General features: G+C 57.9%; 1 protein-coding gene across 5 annotated transcripts; it reads right to left on the bottom strand.

The window, feature by feature from the left end:
• Positions 1-2,364: 2,364 nt before the first annotated feature.
• On the bottom strand, positions 2,365-19,329 carry SLC66A1 (solute carrier family 66 member 1). Of its 5 annotated transcripts, none has more exons than XM_026517194.4 (8): positions 19,258-19,329; positions 15,881-16,049; positions 8,827-8,956; positions 8,135-8,222; positions 7,478-7,620; positions 7,244-7,336; positions 6,568-6,753; positions 2,365-5,993 (listed from the first exon to the last, which is right to left on the bottom strand). In XM_026517194.4, exons 2-8 carry the CDS (start codon positions 16,042-16,044, stop codon positions 5,922-5,924), a joined length of 876 nt encoding a protein of 291 aa, XP_026372979.1. In that variant the 5' UTR covers positions 16,045-16,049; positions 19,258-19,329; the 3' UTR covers positions 2,365-5,921. The 5 variants fall into 5 exon arrangements, with proteins under 5 accessions (XP_026372979.1, XP_026372980.1, XP_057161087.1 ...); XM_026517195.4 differs by having other exon boundaries at positions 15,881-16,046; positions 19,258-19,318; XM_057305104.1 differs by lacking the exon at positions 6,568-6,753 and having other exon boundaries at positions 2,365-5,967; positions 15,881-16,046; positions 19,258-19,318.
• Positions 19,330-19,351: the final 22 nt, after the last annotated feature.

Genomic DNA, 19,351 nt, shown 5'->3' with positions numbered 1-19,351 from the left:
GTTGGCAGTGGCCTTGTGTTCTTTCTTGCCCGCCTCACTTCGCAAGCGTGCGTGGCCTTGGCCGTGAGGGCTGGCCCCAGGATGGCCCTGTAGAGGCCCAGGGGGGATTCGGGCAGAAGCAGGTGGGACCCGCAGGGTGGTGGGACCTGTGCTTTGGGCAGGGAGGAGAGGGGCCCTTGCAGAGCCCAGAGCTGCTGCTCGGCTCCCCAGTCCATGCTCCCCAGCCCCACGCGCCCCGGAAGAACTGTCTCCCCATGTCACTCTGTCAGTCTGGGTGTGGGCTCCCCGCATGCCCCACCCCCTCTTCACAGCCCTGGGACACAGTCCCTGCTCTCCTGGCAGGAGCCGTGTGGCCAGCCCAGAGGGCTCGCACTCTGGGGCAAACTATGCCCGCTTAGCACCCCTGGGATGGGTGGTGGTCTCGAGAGCGTGAGGGCTCAGGTGGGCAAGCAGGGCTGTCTCCAAGGCCCTTCCGCCCCCTCGCTGTGGTCTTGACAAGTGAGCCCGTTGGAGCCCTTGTGGAGGTCCTTCTGGGGCCCCACATGCCCTGGGTCCAGACTGTGTCATTCGTTCGCATTGACTAAGCAGCCACTGTGTGTGTGGGGAGCGGGCATTGTGGACTGGGCCTCCCTTGTGCCACCCCTCCAAGTGCACACACGTGGGCCCTCCTCCCCCTGGCACGACCCATGCCCAGCCAGTTCAGTTCTCGCCGGACAGACTCCAAGAGGGAAGAGTTTCATTCGCACAGGGAAGGTTTCCTGCAGAGGGACAGAGGGACAAGCAGACTCCACGCTGAGCCAGGAGCCCAACGTGAGGGCTCGTTCCCAAGACCCCAAGATGGTGACCTGAGCTGAAACCAAGAGTCGGCTGCTTCACCGACAGCCCCCCAGGTGCCCAAAGCTTCCAATTTTTAAAAAATAAAGTATGTCTTATTCTAAACAGTAAGTTAAATAAATGTTAAAAATTACCTATCATAGAAGTGAAAATGCTTATTTTCTTAATATAACTAAATATGTAAAACCTTCAGCAGGAAAACCAGATTACTTAATCATACCTTGTCAGGTTGTTACTTTAACCAGAACCTACCTGCTTCGCTACAAATATTTGGAGTGAGGGCAACTCTCTTTTCCACCCTCGGGAAGTGGATGATCTCTTAAACAGGCAACTTCTTTACAAGGAGTTGGTGCTATTTTTGTTTCATAAAAACTTTGGTTATAATTCGCACCACCAACACCGCAATTCACTTTCTTTAAAAAGATCGAGTTTGGAATATAAACATTTTATATAAATTCATAATTCAAAGAAATTAAGTTTCTAAAATATATTGAAATGTGGTACAAATAGTTTTTAATGCTTTACTTTTAATTTTCTATTCTTACTTTTTTTTTTTTTTTAAGATTTTATTTATTTATTCGACAGAGATAGAGACAGCCAGCGAGAGAGGGAACACAAGCAGGGGGAGTGGGAGAGGAAGAAGCAGGCTCATAGCGGAAGAGCCTGATGTGGGGCTCGATCCCATAACACCGGGATCACGCCCTGAGCCGAAGGCAGACGCTTAACCGCTGTGCCACCCAGGCGCCCCTATTCTTAGTTACTTTCTATCTTTCAAAATACTCATCCAGGGGCGCCTGGGTGGCTCAGTCGGTTAAGCGTCCGATTCTTGATTTCGGCTCAGGTCATGATCTCGAGGTCGTGCGACTGACCCCTGCATCAGGCCCTGTGCTCAGCATCCTGCCTGTCCCTCTCCCTCTGCCCCTCCCCCCGCACGAGCACTCACTCTCAAATGTTTTTAAAAAATGTTACTTCATAGACATACTCCTACCACTGTTCTGTACCTTCTTTATGCAACTTTTTAAAAGTTTTTTTTTTTAAGATTTTATTTGAGAGCGAGCGACAGAGTGGGGAGGAGTGGGAGAAGCAGGCTGACCACCGAGCCCAACACATGGCTCTCGAAGCTCCATCCCACGACCCTGGGATCATGACCTGAGCCAAAGGCACACACTTAACCGACTGAGCCACCCGGGAGCCCCATCCCTAAAGTTTTTATCTAAGTAATGTCTACACCCAACATGGGGCTCGAACTCACGACCCCAGGATCGAGTCACACGCTCCACCGAGCCAGCCAGGCGCCCCATCTTTGAGCAGCTTTTCGATGTAAATGCTCGATTAGTGCTTCCTGGAATGAACAGACTGTCGCATACATACAGATCTTCGACCTGTCCAGTGAGTGAAACCCTTCAGTTCCTCGTGCCTACTGCCATTGGGGTCACTTGTAATGACTGGAAAGGAGTCGAAACGTTGCACGATGTAGTACGTTCTTACACCCGTAACTTCCCACGCACACTTAGTAAATCGCTCGCTTGATCTTTTTTCAAATGGCTTTATTGAGATAGGATTCATACACCATACACTTCCATGTCGACTGTGCAAATGCAGGTCTGGGACTGCGTTACGTGCCTGTCTCCTTCACCAGACTGAGGGCTCCTCGAGGGACAGTGCTTCGGGCATTCACTCACTCAAACGTTTACTGAGCACCTACTGTGTACTGGTGAGCAGGACAGAAGCCTGCCCGTACGGTGGTGGGGGTGGGGAAGCGCTTATGAATAAAAATCCTCTTACGGAGCACAGCTGTGCTGGGCGCAGAGATCCCCGTGGGTGGCTGTGTCCTCACGGCTGCCACAGGGCCAGGGGACTGATAATAGTTTTCAGGTGAATGGGGTCAACGGGCAGCAGAAGGCACGTCCCACTCCCGCCACGGGGCTAACACTAACGTGGGTCAGGTTAGTGTGCAGAAGTTCCGACAGGCAGTTAGATCTCAGCACCTGGCTGGCCACCCAGCGGCCTTTGCGGTCCCTCCATTCTGCAACGGTGAAAGCCAAGTCCATTGGCAGAAGAGGTAAAGAGGGGAGTGAGCTGTGGGTGGCTCCCCTTTCTCAGCTTTGGGGACTGAAGGCCATGTCCACGCTGTGGCTTAAAAAAATCCCAGGTTTGCTGAATAACCCTGGGCTGGGAGGGCTTGGGGCCACATGCTGAGGATGGGCACGCTGGGCCCCTCCTCCTGCTTTGTAGGAGACTGCCACCTGCCTGCCAGCCAGCTGTTCCTGCCCCCCAGGATCGGGGGGGGGGGGGCACTGGGCCCAGGCACTGTGCGAGGCGTTTGCATACATGGCATCTCAGTCCATAGTTAAAATATGAACCGCCAAGGTAGGGCTCTTTAGGGGTGACTGGCCCAGCCTCCTGCTCCCCATGAGTGTCCAGAGGGAGAATCCCTCCGGGACAAAGACAAGTGACAAGTGCGGGCCCCCTTTCTTGGCTGAGGTGGGGCCTGAAACCTAGATGCAGACCTGCACTGAGCCCGCGTGTCAGGAGGGAGGACGGGTCTACAGTGGGGTCTACGGCGGGAGCGCTCATCCGTTCGGGCCACCCCTGGCCTGCAGCCAAGTCCCCGGGGAAAAGGGAAGTCCACCGGAGCACCTCTCACCTCCGTGACCCCACCCGCCTGCCCACGGGGCCCCGTCAGTGCGGTGGGACTAATGGACCCGTCCGCCGGGGGCTGGGGAGGCTCGGCCCCGGAGCAGCTCGTGTGGTCATCGTGCACCAGCCCCTCAGCCAGTGCCAGCGCCGCCGCGTGAGCTCCTCCACCACCACCACTCCCTCCTCCATCGGACAGGGCGCTCCCCGGCCCGTGCCACAGCCATCAGACCCGGGGCTCCCCGAGGAGGAAGGGATGAGGTCACCCTCCCAAGGCGAGGGCTTCCGGGCAGGGCTGTGACGTGTCAGCTCTTAGCCAGGCAGCTGGGGCCTAGGCTCGCACTTGGGGCTCTTGCTGCCATACTCAGGGAGCCCCCCGGTTACCATCCAGCAAGGTCACAGGCCTGGGTGGAGCCAGACGCTGGCTGGCAAAGGGCACCTGAACCAGACCCAGGCCAGAGCCAGCTGGGGCCCGGGGCCTGGGGGCACCTTCGCCTAGGACGGGGCGGGGGGCTGGGAAGTGGGAAGGGAGGAGGGATGGAATGGTGTTCGAAAAGCTGCTGGACCTCGAGCAAGCTGCTTGATCCCACAAAGCCTGTTTTCCATCCGTAAACTGGCCATCCTAACCACACCTACCCCATAAGGGCCCAGCCCAGCCCAGCCCTCAGCAAGCGCTCAACAAACCCCATCCCGGGGTACACACAGGGCTCCACGGGGCTACGCAGGCATGACCCAGGATGTGCGCGGGGGAGACTGGCCCGACTTGGCCTCACTGCCCACCTGACCCTGAGGCGGCTCTCCCTGGTCTCCCCGGACCCCAATTCCTGCCTTCTCTCCCCCGACCTGCTGTGAGCCACTGCCCTGGCCGCGCCCCACGACCCTGTCCACACTCAGCCTGGCTTTCAAGCGGCCCCAGCTCCAGGCCTGTGCACACACCCTGCCCCTTCCCAACTTGCCTCTGCTTTCAGGATTCAGCTCCAGGGCCCCTCCTCCATGAAGCCTTCCCTGCGGAGTCTCCTCATTCTGATGCCACTTTGTACCTTCTGGTCAAAGGCCTTACCCCCAGGGCCTGGCAGCTGTGTTCCCTCCATGAGGACAAGGACCAGAGCCAGGTCACCCCCCTCCCAGACACCCAGCACAGCCTGGGCCGGTGGAGGCTGCCCTCCGCCAGTCTATGCGGCACCAAACCGGGCAGCGGGCCCGGCTGCCAAGCTCCGTCCTGTCCCCGGGGCAGGAAGAGGAGATTCGGAAAGCCTGAGCCACAGCTTCTCTCCCTGACCGACCCTCAGGCAACCACAGGGTCAGGGCCAACAAGTGGACTCAGAACGGGGCCTGGGAGACAGAGTGAAATTGGGGCCCAGGACTGGAGCTCAGGGCTGAGCCCCGTCCTCCTCTCCTCCCTTCCCACTGCTCTTGCACCTCCTTCCTCCTGCCTGCCATGCTCCCCACCACTCCTATCTCCAGCTCATCCTTCTGCATGGCACCTCCTCCAGGAAGGTCTCCCTGATCTGCAGGGAGATCTGGACGTGCCTCTGCTCCAACTGAAAATTATCAAAGCTAACCTTGACAGCGTGCTTACTACATGCCAGACTGCGGGGCTAACCTCCTCTAATTACACCGTCTCATGAGGACATACATCCCATTTCACGGATGATGCAACTGAGGCACAGGCCCGCAAAGAGGCAGAACCGAGATCCGAACCTTAACTATTCTGCTGCTTCCTGAGCACAGAAGGGCCGGGACCCTGTCATTCTCGCTGCTGTATCCTCACCCCCAGGCGTGGGGTCTGTTACAGAGAAGCAGGTGAGAAAACCCGAGGTCCCCCGAGGCCGGACAGTTCGCTCCTGCTCGGCTCTGCCATATCCCAACCTTGAGGCCCCCACCAGGGACCCGGAAGCTGGGGCCCGGATCCCTGAGCGCTGCTGCTGCCCAGAGCAGCCCGGACCCCGGCACCTCGGGGAAGGAGCAACAGGAAGAGGCCTCGCTGGGCGGTACCGTTTACTGGGCAGTCTGCAGTCAACAGGGCAGTCCTGGGGACACCTGGCTGCCGCCGCGCCCCGGTCCAGGGGGTGTGCAGGCAGATGGAAGGAGGGGACTCGAGGGGCGCCCACTGCCTCCCAAGGGGCCGAGGTCTCAGCTGCAGCCCCTCCCTTCAGGCTCCGAGGGACGGCAGCCTCGGACTCTGGGGTGTGTCCCAAGGGGGTGGGGCCTGGCCCCGGCGCCCCTCTCGCTCCCGGCTCCCTGAAGAGCCAGGCAGTCAGTCAGGGTTCCTGGAAGTTGCCAGGAGGTTTCGGAGGTCGGGGAGGCAGCTGGGCTGGGCCCTTCAGGTGACCCCGGCTTCCTCCACGGCCCAATCCAGGGTCAGCAGCACCGTGTCTGCCCACACTTGTCCCTTCCTGGGAGAGGCATCTGGAGGTTCCCCGTTGTCCTGGGCTTGGCCTGCGTCCGGGTCAGCTGGGGAGGAGGGGCTGGCGCTCCGAGGAGGTGGCGGTGTCCCTATACACCAGAAACTGTATGGAGATCTGGAGGGGCCAACGTCAAGGCCAAACGGAGCAGAGTCTGGGACGGATATGCTCTTCCCTCCCTCTCACCCTGTCCCTCCCCGACAGGCCACCGTCTCAAGCTGCAGCCCCTCCCTTGAGGCTCTGGGGACAGCTGCCTCCCCATTCCCGCTTGCACTCCGCTGGCCTGGAGGGGCCCATTTCCCCCTATTCCTCAGGGCCTTTGCACAGGCTGAGTCGGGACCACCCCTCCCTTGCCGTTGCCTGACTCCTTTCTTCTCCTGCCGGTGGTTTAAATGGCACTTGCGGGGGCCTTCGCTGAGCTTCTACACCAAGACAGCCCCCGGCGTGACACCGGGCAGGTTTTCCCCGCAGTGCCCAGCACCCCCGCGCAGTGGGTGCGACCGCCTCCTCGCCGGGCTGGGAGCTCCCGGGCCACTCCGTGCTTGCTCCCTGCTGATCTGGTGCCCAGGCGGGGTGCCGGGCACACGGAGGTTCGCTCTCAGATGCAGGGATGGAGGGGGAAGCCGCGTGCGGCGAGCGGAGGCTGCCACGCACCCCCCGCCCGCGCCCGCGCCCCGCCCCCGAAGGATACGACGGTGTCGAGCAGCAGCACGCCCAGGCTGCCCACCAGCCAGGGCAGGTGATGCAGCAGGTAGCTGCCCTCGCTCTGGCCCGCCTCGGGGTGTTTGAGCAGCACGCTCGCCCCGTACAGCGCGTTCCCCAGCATCACCAGGGCGAACAGCGAGTAGGAGATGCCCTGTGTCGACTTCCTCAGGAACTGGGGGTAGGGTGGGGGTGGGGGGGTCAGAGGCCTCAGACAGGGCTCCCGTCCCTCTGCCCCGTCCCACGGGGCCTGCTCTGAGCCGGCGTCTCACTGTGCGCCCGGCCAGCACGCCCACAACCCGCCCCAGGTCCCCGGGCACCCGCGGGCCCAACGACGGCTTGCCCTCCGGCCCCTCCGGCCCCTCCGGCCCCTCGCGGCCCCGCCAGCCTCCCCGGCACCACCACGCCCCTTTCTCCCCTCTTCTCAGGACGATGGGCTGAGCCCCTGGCCTCCACCTGACCGCTGCTTCTCTGAGACACACACAGGACACCTGTGCCCCTCAAGACACCTGTGCCCCCTCGTGCTCACTTCCCAGAGGAGCAAACTGAGGCCCGGAGTCCCGGATTCACTCGCGCAAGCCAACTGGGAGTCTGAACCCAGACCTTGGGCACCAAGACCCCACACCTTGCCCCGGGGGGCCCACCCGCCCCTGCCCGAGGCTCACGTTGGTGCGGATCTGAGGCAGGCGGGACAGCAGGTACAGCACGCTGGAGACAGAGCCGATGACGAAGCCGATGACCTCCTGCTGAGTGAAGGGCTGAGAGGGCAGGGGGCTGCTCAGGGGTCCCGGAGGGGCGAGAGGTGCAACGTGACATCCCAGGCTCCCTGGGAGAGGGCCATGCCCTTGGGACGGGCCGGTCCCCACCCCGCACGCCCCCGTCACACACCCACACCTCACCTTACTGCCGGGCTCCACGGACAGGAGCGTCCGGCCCCGGAAGACCTCCCTCGGGGCAGCCGCAGGGCCAGCGCTCCTCAGCAGCGGGACGGCACACGCCATGCCCGAGACGAACAGCAGCACGGAATTGATGGGGGCAGACACTGGACAGGAGACAGGAGGGAAGCCGAGGTCAGGTATCAGTGGCAGCAAAGAGACCACGACTGGAGTCCTGGCCTTGCCCTTCGGGGGCTGTGTGACTCTGGGCAAGTAACCTAACCTCTCTGAGCTTTAACGCCTCATCTGTAGAAGGGGTGTCTTAAAGGCACCCTTCTCCTCGGGTTGTAAAGGAGAGATGAGGGCGGGGGGGCAGGAGGGGGTCACCCAGAGCACAAATGCTCATGAGACAGCCCCACCCCCAAGTGCCTCCATCTGCCCTCGACTCCCGCCCCTTCTCAATCTTCGGGGGCAGCAGAGACCTGAGTCCTTGTCCTCATCTCCTCAGCTCCAAGCCCAGGGCCAGGTACAGAGGAGCAGCTGAAGCCACGTTTGCGGAATAAGACTCAAGAGGAGGGAAGTCCCTGCGGTCCCGCCCAGGGGCGCGAGCTGCCCTCCGCCTCTAGCTCGCAGCCAGAGCCCGACGGCGCGGCGGGAAGGAAGCCGGCTCCCCACACTCACACGGAGAGGGGCGCTTCTTAAACTTGTAGTGGAAGTAGAGGGACAGCATCAGCAGGTCCGCCAGCACGTAATACACCGCCGTGTAGGTCTGCGAAGCAAGCGGAGGTTGTCAGCCGCCGCGAGGCCCGACCCAGTTCACCTCTCTGACCTTCTGTCTCCTCCTCTGTGTCTACCCGGCAGGAGAGAGCAGGCCGGCGCAGGGCCCGGCCTGGACACAGGGAGGAGAGGCGGCAGGCGCTCCTGGTCGGGGCAGAGCGGGACTCAGAGGTTAAGGGAGGGCTCTGGTTTGGCCCGGCACAGGAGCCGGTAAAGCCGTACTGTCCTGGTGGGGAAGACGATGGGTTCCTGACTGGGATTCCTGGCCCCTGCCCAGCGTCCCCGCCCCACAAGGGAAACCTTTCCTCCTCTGGGGACCCACACCCGGGCAGCTCAGTCAGGATCTCAGCACCCCGAGCCAACCTCCGGTTTGATGTGCCCATGTTGCAGCCGGAGAAACTGAGGCCCAGGGAAGGGTACCAACCAGCCGGCTGTCACGCCGCACGGCGGGGCACAGGGCGCTCTCTCCAGCGTGGGGCCGTCACTAGAGGCGCAGTGGGGCCGGATACAGGAGCCAGGGCGCCCCCACTGGCCGCCTCGGCGCCTCTGCCACGGTCGTCCGGGCCGCCCGCCCCTGCGTCCCCTGTCGGACCCACCTGCAGGGGCAGCTGGTCAGCGAGGAAGGAGCCGATGAGGTTGCAGGAGTCTCCTCCGATCCAGCCCAAAAGGAACCACAGGGACAGCGCCTGGTCCATGTTGCCCGCCCTGCAGGCCTTGATGTACTGGCTGCGGCAGAGGGAGAAGACGCAGGCTCAGGGCAGGAGCGGGGCCTGGCCGGGAAGCAGGAAAGTCACCTGCGAGCCCAGGGGGCGCCCCCGGGAGCCTTCTGTGCCCTTGGTGGATTCCTAGCAGCGCATTCCCTTGCAGCCAGGGAGCTCCGGGGCAGGTGCGCCTTTCCAGAGTCATCCACAGCATTCCTCAGCTTCCCCTCCAGAGCACCCTCGAGTCCCCCAGTGGGGACCTGGAGCTGTGTGTCAGGCCCCAAGAACCATGTCACGGGGACCCTGCACTCTTTCTTCTCTGGAGGGGCAGCGGGGGGTGGAAGGGCGGGGACGGTGGCAGGGAGCCGCGGCCTGGCACTGCCCTGTCTCCAGGAGTGGTTGATGAGAAGATGGGCCAAACCACAGCCCGTGACCTTCAAAGGGCAATGGGGCAGGACGGGCCACGGCCCCCAGAGCGTGGCTTCGGATATTCTGGTTGTTTTCTCAAAGGCCAAGTGTCAGCAGGAGCTCAATGCTGACCAGAGGCTCACAGCGCCTCAGGCAGAGTTCTGAACCTGAAGACCCCCCCGAGGGCAGGCCTGTTCAATGATGCTCGTCCTGGGGGACTGGGCAGGTCAGGGCGCACGGCCACCTGGAGCCAGGATCACCGCCAGCCCCTGAGCCAGCCCCTCCCTCTCCAGGCACTCTGAACTTTCATAAGACCGCCATTTACGCTTTAATTTGCAGTTTAATCCTCTGTGTGCATTTCTTTTATTTATCATTATTATTTTTTTGAGGGGAGGGGCAGAGAGAATCTTTTTTAAATTTTTATATTTATTTATTTATTTGAGAGACAGTCAGAGCACGAGCAGGGGGAGGGGCAGAGGGAAAGGGAGAGAGAGAGAATCCCAAGCAGAGTCAGGGCTGAGCTTGGAGCCCGATGCCGGGCTGGATCTCACGACTGAGACCATGACCTGAGCCAAAACCAAGAGTGGGCGGCTTAACAGACTGAGCCACCCAGGTGCCCCTCGTCTGTGTGTTTTTAAACAAAACGGGACTCAATGGCACCTCGCCCCCCCAATACCAAGTCAGAAACTGAGAACGCCCGCTATGGCTTGGTTCTTCCCACGGCCAAACTTCCTTCTCCTCCCGCGGAGACATCCGCTCCCCACCCCCCACCCCTGCTCCCACCCCCCTCACCCCGTCCACATGCCTTTCTGCCTCCTATCCCAGCCTGGTTCCCCTTGAATCTGTCCTCCCTCTCAAGGATCTTTCCAAAACCCCAGGCTCGCCACAATCATTCCGAGCCTCTGCTGCGCTTCAGGGAGGCCCCATGGCCGAGCACGGCCTTCCGAGGCCCCCAGGGCCAGCTGTCCCCCTGCCCCCTCCACCAGGACTCATTTCCCTTTCTCCAGACTCTTCATCGGCAGGCAGCCAGCCCATTCCCTCCTCTTCCTCTTTGTCTTTCGTGGCTCAGGACATATCACTTCCTCCCCACGGCCTTCCCTGACACGAGCTTGCCAGTGTCCTCTGCTTCCTCCTTTGTAACACGGGACATCCCTGTCCCCCCTGGACTCAAGCCTCCCGAGGGCAGGAAGAGTGTCCAGCACAGGCCTGGCACCAGGGAGGCCCCTAATTAAGGTCTATCCTAGGGCCCTTAAAGCCCCTTCTAGGACATGCGACCATAAATTGCAGGGAAAGTGATTTTCTCATACCCAACGAAGGCTGAGTCCTGAGGAGGGGCAGGAGGGTGGCTGCCCTTCCTGCTGTCACCTGGCGGCTCTCTCCCAGGCCCCTGATGCTGCTCACTGGTTAACCAGCCAGGCTCAGGCAGGGCCAGCATTATGTCACAGCAGGAAGGGGAAGCCTCGGCCAGCTCCTCAGAGAGCCCCACGGCAGCTCTCAGTCTGGAACAGGGCGTCTCTCTCCCTCAGCCTGCATCGGTCACCCACACCTGTCCAGTCAGCCCACAAAGGGTGTCTCCAATGCCCCCTGATACTGCTGCTTGCTAGATGGCTTACACGGCCTCCAGGGTGGCCTCCCTGCCTCCAGTCTCACTCCCTGTCCCTCCAGTCCTTCTTCCCTGTGACTCCCAGACTGCCTTTTAAAGGTAGTCAGAATGGAAGCTCTGCAAAGGCAGGGATGGCCTCTGCTGTGTTTACTTGCAACACACCTACTACGGCACTGGGAACAAGCTAATCCAATAAAAATGTCAAGTGCACGACGGGGTACTAGGATAATTCCATGGGGGGGTGACAGTCTCTTAAACACACAGTACTGAGCCAACGGGATAGCTCCATGCAAAAGAGGGAGGCTGGACCCCTACCCCACACCGCATACAAAATACAACTCAAACTGTTATCAAAGACCCATTAAAAAGAAAACCACAGGCCCAAGATGGAGTCATTTAGGCCAAATCACCGAACAGGGGCTTAGTAACTAACCGAATCGCATTTCGACCTCGCCCAGGAATGTGGTCTTAATCGGTCAGGAATTTTCTGGTCAGTAGCCATGATGTAATCTGTCACATGGGCCCTCAACATCCCCCACAAAGGAAGATGAGATCATCTACTAAGACCCCCCTGCAGGGAAGTGAACTCGTCTGATATATCCTTTTTTTTTTTTGCTAATAATTTCTTGCCTCACCTTCTTTCCTATAAAAAACCCCCATTTTATACAACTCCTTAGAACATCTCTCTATTCGCTAGACGGGACGCTGCTCACTTCACGAATGGCTTAATAACACCAACCGCGCCTTCCCGTGAAGCCAGCAGAATTTTGTTTTTTAACAGACCTAATTTAAAAGCTACTTTATTATATTGTGATTTATAATAAGAAACATAGAGGTGCCTGGGTGGCTCAGTCAGTGAAGTATCAAGACTCTTGGTTTCGGCTCAGGTCATGATCTCGGGGTCCTGAGATCGAGCCCCACTTCCGGCTCCACACTGGGCTTGGGGCCTACTTAAGAGCCTCTCTCCCCCTCTTGCTCTGCCCTCCCCTCAAAGAAAGAAAGAGAGAGAGAGAGAGAGAGAAACAAACAGACAGACAAACAGACGTATCTTTGGTCTTCACCCCATCGCTGGCAGAAAGTTCCCAGAACTTTTGGAATTTCCTAAGTGATTTGCGCAATAAAGGTGCCTTTTGTTAGTTAATGAGGTGACTTTTGGAAAGCCTCTGGGTCACCTAAAGATGAGGGCTCGCTGCCCTGTGATTAAACCTTTTGAACTTTCAGTCCGACCCCCCCCCCACCTCTGGGGAGGGGAGAGGGGCTGGAGATGGAGTTCAGTCGCCAATGGCCCATGATGTCCTGAATCATTCCTGTGCAGTGAAGCTTCCAGAAGCCTCGAACGGACAGGTTCCGAGAGCTTCTGGGTCAGTGAACGCGCGGAGGTTCAGGGAGAGGGTGGCCTGGGAGCGGGGCCGGAAGCTCCGTGCCCGTCGGCTTCCCTGGGCCCGAGCATCTCTTGAGCTGCCTGTTCCCAGTTACACTGTTTCGCATAAACCAGTGATCCGTGAGTCAAACCGATCCGTGAGCTGCTCTAGCAAACTAACCACACCCGAGTGGGGGGTGTGCCGGGACCTCCGACCTATGGCTGGTCTACACCTATCAGAAGCAGAGGGGACAACCTGAACCTGTGACTGACATCTGGAGGGGGAGGGGCCGTCCCGTGGGACGGAGCCCTCAACCTGTGGGAGCTGATGCCGTCCGAAGTAGACACTGTCCGAACGGCGGTAAAAGCTTGGCTGTGGGGAAAAATACACACGGACGCCGGCGTCCGAATCAGGCACATCTATAAAACTGTTAGAGGAAAAGATAATGAAAGAAGGCTTGACTACCTCCACTTTGACCTCAAACTTTCTATACTTTTTTTGTTGTTGTTAAGCAGGCTCCACGCCCAGCACAGGGCTTGAACTCACCACCCTGAGATCAAGACCTGAGCCAAAACCAAGAGTTGGAGGCTTAACTGACTGAGCCACCCAGGCGCTCCTTGACCTCAAACCTTCTAACTGATGACGTTCTTCTTTCTAGCTTATGCCTTAACTCAGGCAAAAGACCCCGTGGGCAAAGCGTCCTGGGAAGGGAACCGAAACTACCCACTGAAGCAACAGGGACTGCCTGGCATCCGGGAGACCCGCACCGACGGAGCCCAAGACAAAGACCCACCTGACTTCACCGCCCCCCCTGCGTGCACGCACCAAGCACTGTCCCACACTTCCCTCATATAATTCTGGAAGTATTTTCAGCACTTGGGAGACAGTCTTAGAAACACCAGTCTGTGGTTTTCCCGGTGTTGGCCTCACAGAAATAAATCCCTTTCTCGTTTCACCACCACTCATGTCTCTGCCTTTGGATTTTGTCCAGTGGCGAGGGGCTGAACTTGACCTGGCTGGGCTCCCCCAGAGCCAGGTGCTCCTGCGTCCCTGTGTCCCGGTTACAATCGGGTAACAAATCTCTGTTACTTGGATTAGGCGACGACGTTTTTTAGATAGGACACCAAAAGCACAAGGAAAAACGAAAAAAGAGATAAACTGGACATCATTTAATGCAGAACTTCTGCGTTTCAAAGGACACAAACAAGAAAGTGAAAAGAGAACCCACAGAATGGGAGAAAATATTTGCAAATCGTGAGGCTGTTGTATCCAGAATGGATAAAGAACACTTACAACTCAGGGGCGCCTGGGTGACTCAGTTAAGCTCAGGTCGTGATCTCAGGGTCCGGGAACCAAGCGCCCCATCGGGCTCCCTGCTGGCAGGGGGGCCTGCTTCTCCCTCTCCCTCTGCCCCTCCCCGCCATTCGAGCACGCTCTCTCTCTCTCTAATAAATACAATCTTAAAAAAAAAAGAACTCTTACAACTCAACAACAAAAGGGCAAATAATCCGACTGAAAAATAGGCAAAGGATCAGAACAGACCTTTTTCCAAAGAAGATAAACAGAGGGACAAAAATCACATGACAAGGGGCGCCTGGGTGGCACAGCGGTTAAGCGTCTGCCTTCGGCTCAGGGCGTGATCCCGGCGTTCTGGGATCGAGCCCCACATCGGGCTCCTCCGCTATGAGCCTGCTTCTTCCTCTCCCGCTCCCTCTCCCTGCTTGTGTTCCCTCTCTCGCTGGCTGTCTCTATCTCTGTCAAATAAATAAATAAAATCTTTAAAAAAAAAAAAATCACATGACAAGCTACTTAACATCACTAGCCATGAGGGAAACACAAATCATCAACTACAGTAACCCTTCCGGCCCATCAGGGTGGCTATCATGGAACACACAGAAAATACGCATCGATGAGGCTGGGGACAACCTGGACGCCCACACGTCGCTGCAGGGAATTGAAAACGGTACAGCCTCTTTCGAAAACAGTCTGACAGCTCCCTGGTACAAAAGACCACCACAGGGGGTGCCCGGCTGGCGGGCTCAGTCTGGGGCACACACGACTCTCGATCTCGGGGTTGTGAGTTTGAGCCCCACATTGGGTGTAGAGATTACCTTAAAACAATAATAAAATCTTTAAAAAAAAAACTATATATATATATAAAACCAGAGACCCCAAACGACGTCACTAGGGCTAGGCCGAGTCATGAAACCAGGGCTTAATAATGTTTTTTAAACATCCTTAAAAGATTAACCAGAGTTACCCTCTGACCCGGCAATTTCACTACGTAAGCATATACCCAAGAGAAGTCAAAACACATGTACCCACGAAAACTTGCACACGAATGTTCACAGCAGAAACAGACCATACGCGCACCAGCGGACGCGTGAATAAAACGTGGTATGTATCACACAGCGGAACATGACAGCTACAGCGCGGGTGAGTCTTGAGGACGTTCTGTTGAGTGAAAGAAGATGGTCTTTCACACGCTCTACGGTTCCATTTACAGGAGATGTCCAGAGTTGGCAAATCCAGGCGACGGGAGGCAGACGGGTGGCTGCCAGGGGCTGGGAGCTTCGGGGGAAAGCAGGAATGACTCATTTGTTTGGGGGTTTCTTTTTAGGGTGATGAAAGTGTTCTAAAACTGATCATGGCATCGGATACACTAAAAACACTGAATTATACATGGAAATGGGCTAATTATATGGTATGTGGACTCTGGCCATAAAGCTATTTTTAGAAAATGCTGAGCTCCAGATTAAACCCTTATCTTTCTCCCTCAGGATAAAGAGCCCGTTTCCTAACAGTGGAGAAGCCTCACATTACAGGGCCCGTGGTGACCTCTTCGACCTCACCTCTCCCTGTGCCCCTGACCCCCATACACTCTGTCCAGCCATGGGATTGTGCCCAAAGGCCCCGAGTCCCGTGCTTTACATACACTCCTTTGTGCCATCCTCACGGCCCCCCCGGGAGGTCGGGAACAACATTCCCATTTTGCAGATGAGGAAGTAAGTAAGGAGCAAGCCAAGTGACTCTCCCAGGTCACAGTGTGTCCCTGTCCCTCAATCACAGCAGTGGTCACACGATCTTGCAATCACCGCTCGTCCACCCGTCACCAGACTGTCACAGGACAAGGGCTGTGTTTGGGGCACCTCAGCCCTCCCACCCCTCCGCTTCTTCCCTTCTTAGCTGCGCAGCCTAGAGCAAGGGACTTAGCCTCTCCGGCTTTCCGTTCCCTCCTAAGTAGGGACAGTAACTGTACCTATGTCACAGGGTCATGGGGCTTAAATGAGGTAAAAACATGCCAAGTGCTCGGAACACGTAGCGTGCACTGAACAAACAACAGCAAGGGTTAATACTGTTACTATCATCTGTGTGTCGGCATTGCCCAGCACAAGGTGGGGCCTAGAGGGGGCTTCAGGGCAGGGCCCTCCAGGGTGGGCTGGAAATCAGTGAGTGGGACTTGTGGAAAGAGTACGTGTAGCCTTGAGTCTGGAGAGGCCCAAGGCGGGTCAGGCAGACCCTCCCCCAGGCGGTGCCTGAAGCCATCGCCGCAGCCCGCACCCCTGCCACTACTCACGGGAAGGTGGATGCTGCAAAACAGACGATGGAGATCAAGCCCAGGCCCACGCTGGCCTCGTCCCAGCCGTCCTGGGCGCATTCGCCGAACACGTCCCATATCCACTGGCGGGAACCATTGGGGCAGTCGGAGAAGTTGCCGAAGCCCAGCTTCTGCCAGACCATGGCTGCTGCGGGATGGAGGGAGGGTTGGACAGGGAGAAGAGAGAGGGGGCCTTTAGCCTTGGCAGGTCTGGATCCCGTGCCCTGCCCCCAGCTACGCCCATCCCCGGTTTTATCGCCCGGCGCAGATCAAGTCTCTGAACCCGAGGGCACAATGAGCTTGGAGCACAGAGATCGAAGCACACGTGTGACAGACCAGCGGTGCAGGGGCAGCACGGGGTCTGCGGTCAGGGACAAGGGTGTTCAAATGCCAGCTTTAGGGGTGCCTGGGTGGCTTGGTTGGTTAAGCGTCTGTCTTCGGCTCGGGTCATGATCCCAAATCCTGGGATCGAGTCCCACATCGGGCTCCTTGCTCAGCACGGAGACTGCTTCTCCGTCTGCCTGCCGCTCCCCCTGCTTGTGCTTGCTCTCTGACAAATAAATACATAAAATCTTTATAAATAAATAAATAAATAAATTTAAATTAAATTTTTTAAAAATGCCACCTTTAGCACCCGTCAGTGCTGCGACTGGGCAAGTACCGCAGCCTCCCTGTGGGTCAGTTCCCTCATCTGTAAAAGGGGTGATCACAGTGCCTCCTTCATAGTCGTCCTGACCCTTACATGCGTTCATACAGTGAACCCTCGGCTCACTTCCTCACTTCCTTACAGCTCTCCAATGTTTACATTGTTTCCGATCTCATTTTGTAAGTTCCATCTGCAGACCAGGCCCCATTAAGTACATCTGTCATTGAAAGTAGGACTGTCGGGGGCGCCTGGGTAGCGCAGTCGTTAAAGCGTCTGCCTTCAGCTCAGGGCGTGATCCCGGCGTTCCGGGATCGAGTCCCACATCGGGCTCCTCCGCTGGGAGCCTGCTTCTTCCTCTCCCACTCCCCCTGCTTGTGTTCCCTCTCTCGCTGGCTGTCTCTATCTCTGTCAAATAAATAAAAATCTTTAAAAAAAAAAAAGAAAGTAGGACTGTCCATCAACACGGTCAGAGCTGGCAAGTGGAGAATTCTAAGGGCAGGTGGGATGAGACGCATGTCAGGAAGGCTCTGCCCCCCCACCCCCCACCCCCACCCCGTGCCTGAGCAAACGCATGCTGGAGACTGTTGTGAAGGATAAGAGTCCAGGAGCAAAACCACCCTGCGGCCACTCTCTTGCTCCCTTTGCACCGGGTTAGGGAGAAAAGGAAGTGAATACATGCCCAGTGAGGGAAGGGGGCATCTGGAGGATTGTAGCTTGGCTCACAGGGCCCAGAGCACGGGGTGGGTGGTCCCTGATCTTGCACAGGGCATACACACAGCTCAGGACACTCTACGACACGCTCTGGGGGCCGCTGCGCATAGGGCCCATCATCTGGAGGTTCTGAACCAGCTAGGGAGCCAGTCTGGGCCCCAGGCCTGGCTTCTGGGAATGGGCCCACCTCCTGGTCAAACAGCGCAGTGAGGATGGATGTCCAGGGTTGCAAGAAAGCTTGACTGCATCCATAGGCTTGACAAGGGCCACAGCAGGGGTGCGTGCCTTGGAACCACGGAGGGCACATGCTCAGAGCTCAGGCTCAGTGTTTCCGGACTTCAGATCAGGGACTTTGGGTTTAAGAAGCAACCCCAGGGGCTCCTGGCTGGCTTAGTTGGTAGAGCATGTGACTCTTAATCTCAGGGTTGTGAGTTCAAGCCCCATGTGGGGTATAGGGATTACTTTAAAATCCTTTAAAAAAAAAAAAAAAAAAGCAACCCCAGCTGATTCTGATGCACGCGGCCATGCATTGAGAAAGCCTACACTGGAGAAGGCATCTCGGGCCACACCCAAGCTTCTCTCTCGGATCCCAAGCTGAGTCAGGGAGATGCTTCCCACGGAAGTGGCAGGCCTCCAGGCTTCTGCACAGGTGGTCTCTTAGGAGTGTCCTTCTCCCCCTGGAGGGCCTGGTAGGGAGACACCATTCTAACATGCCCTCTCAAAGACGCCTTGCCAAGCCTGGCTGGATGACACCTGTCACCTCTTCCCTTCCCCTCCTTCACATATCTGAAGAATGCTTACTACACTCCTCAGCTACTCCTGCTCCTCAAGGCCACACCTCCCCCTTCACCCTACCCTGGCCGTGATGGACCCTCAGGGCCAGCAGCACCAGCTGCACAGTGAAGGTTCAGACAGTGCTGGGGAAGAGAGAGGAGACAGAGAAAGAGGGAGACAGAGAGGGAGGAGAAGGGGAGGGCAGGTCGGGAAAGGGAAGGAGGGAAGGGGGGAAGGAGAGGAAAGAGGGGAAGGGGGAAGGGGGGAAGGGAGGAAGGGAGGAAGGGAGGAAGGAAGGAAACTAGCTGTGAGCTCAGATAACCTAGGTTTGAGGAGCGAGCACTCTGGAATTGACCTGCCTAATGCCCACAAGTATAGAACTCCAGGGCAGGTCACTGAGCCTCAGAGTTCCAATCTGCAAAATGGGGGGATAACCTACGTACCCACCTTCGAGACCGACTGCAGAATTAAATGACTTAATCCAGGCCAAGGGATTAGAATGGCGCCTGGCACAGATTAAACACTCAGTAGTAATAGCCAGGGATGGCTATTACTCTACTTTGGTTGTAGCGTGTTCCTGCACTACCCTCCCCAAATCACAGGCGCAAAGCAGCCTTCGGTTAAGTGTTGCATGGACAAGACCCAGTCCTCACACTTTCAAACCCAGCTCCCCATGTACACACTTCAAAACTCGTCCCAGGCATAAGTGGGGAGAGGGCTATCTGGGCTCCCTGCAGAATGGCTCATGTGGAGGGGAGGAGAGTCCTCGCTGGTGGCTACCATACACTCCAGGCCTCCGGGTCGTTGGCCACCTGGTGACTCAGGGCAGCGCGGGCCGCCTGTTTGGCGGGGATAATGACAGGGCAGCTGCTGGGGTCAGCGCTCAAACGCCGAGAGGCCCCCTCCCCTGCCTGCCCCGGGGAAAACAAAGCCGTCGGAAACGATGGGGCCCGTCCCCCGGAACCAGGAGGTGAAAAGAAGACCCAGACCCCAAACCCTGGTCAGGCTGGTCCGAGAGACCATACTCGGGAGGGGGACGTATGCACCCGAGGGGCCACCTAATCCCGGCCCAGAGCCTCGTCTCCGGATCTCGAGCCCCAAGGAGGGGACAGAAGCCTAAGACGGTCCAGGGGCTGGAAGAGGTTGTTGGAAAGACGTGGCAGCGACGCCCCAGAGTCCCGACCCGCAGCCCTCGGGCTTGCCCCCAGCCTCACACCCGGCTCACCGCGTCAGGATCCGCCGCTGGTCCCGGCTTCTGGTTTCAGTCTGCACAGCCTGGATCAGCTGACCCGAAGCCCCGCCCCGCCCAGTCCCTGAGC

The sequence above is a fragment of the Ursus arctos genome, unplaced genomic scaffold (genome assembly GCF_023065955.2).
Source record: "Ursus arctos isolate Adak ecotype North America unplaced genomic scaffold, UrsArc2.0 scaffold_32, whole genome shotgun sequence".
Lineage (NCBI taxonomy): Eukaryota > Metazoa > Chordata > Mammalia > Carnivora > Ursidae > Ursus > Ursus arctos.
Note: the sequence above shows the minus strand (reverse complement) of the source record. Positions and strands in the feature narration are given on the sequence as shown.

Bases quoted from the DNA above. Each gene is read 5' to 3' on its own strand.
- SLC66A1 (XM_026517194.4), bottom strand. From the start codon at position 16,044: ATGGTCTGGCAGAAGCTGGGCTTCGGCAACTTCTCCGACTGCCCCAAT. The intron at 7,337-7,477 runs GTGAGGTGTGGG...CTGCCCTCTCAG, and splicing joins CCGTGGAGCCCGGCAGTAAG to CCCTTCACTCAGCAGGAGGT. The intron at 6,754-7,243 runs GTGAGCCTCGGG...CCCTACCCCCAG, and splicing joins TGCCTCAGATCCGCACCAAC to TTCCTGAGGAAGTCGACACA.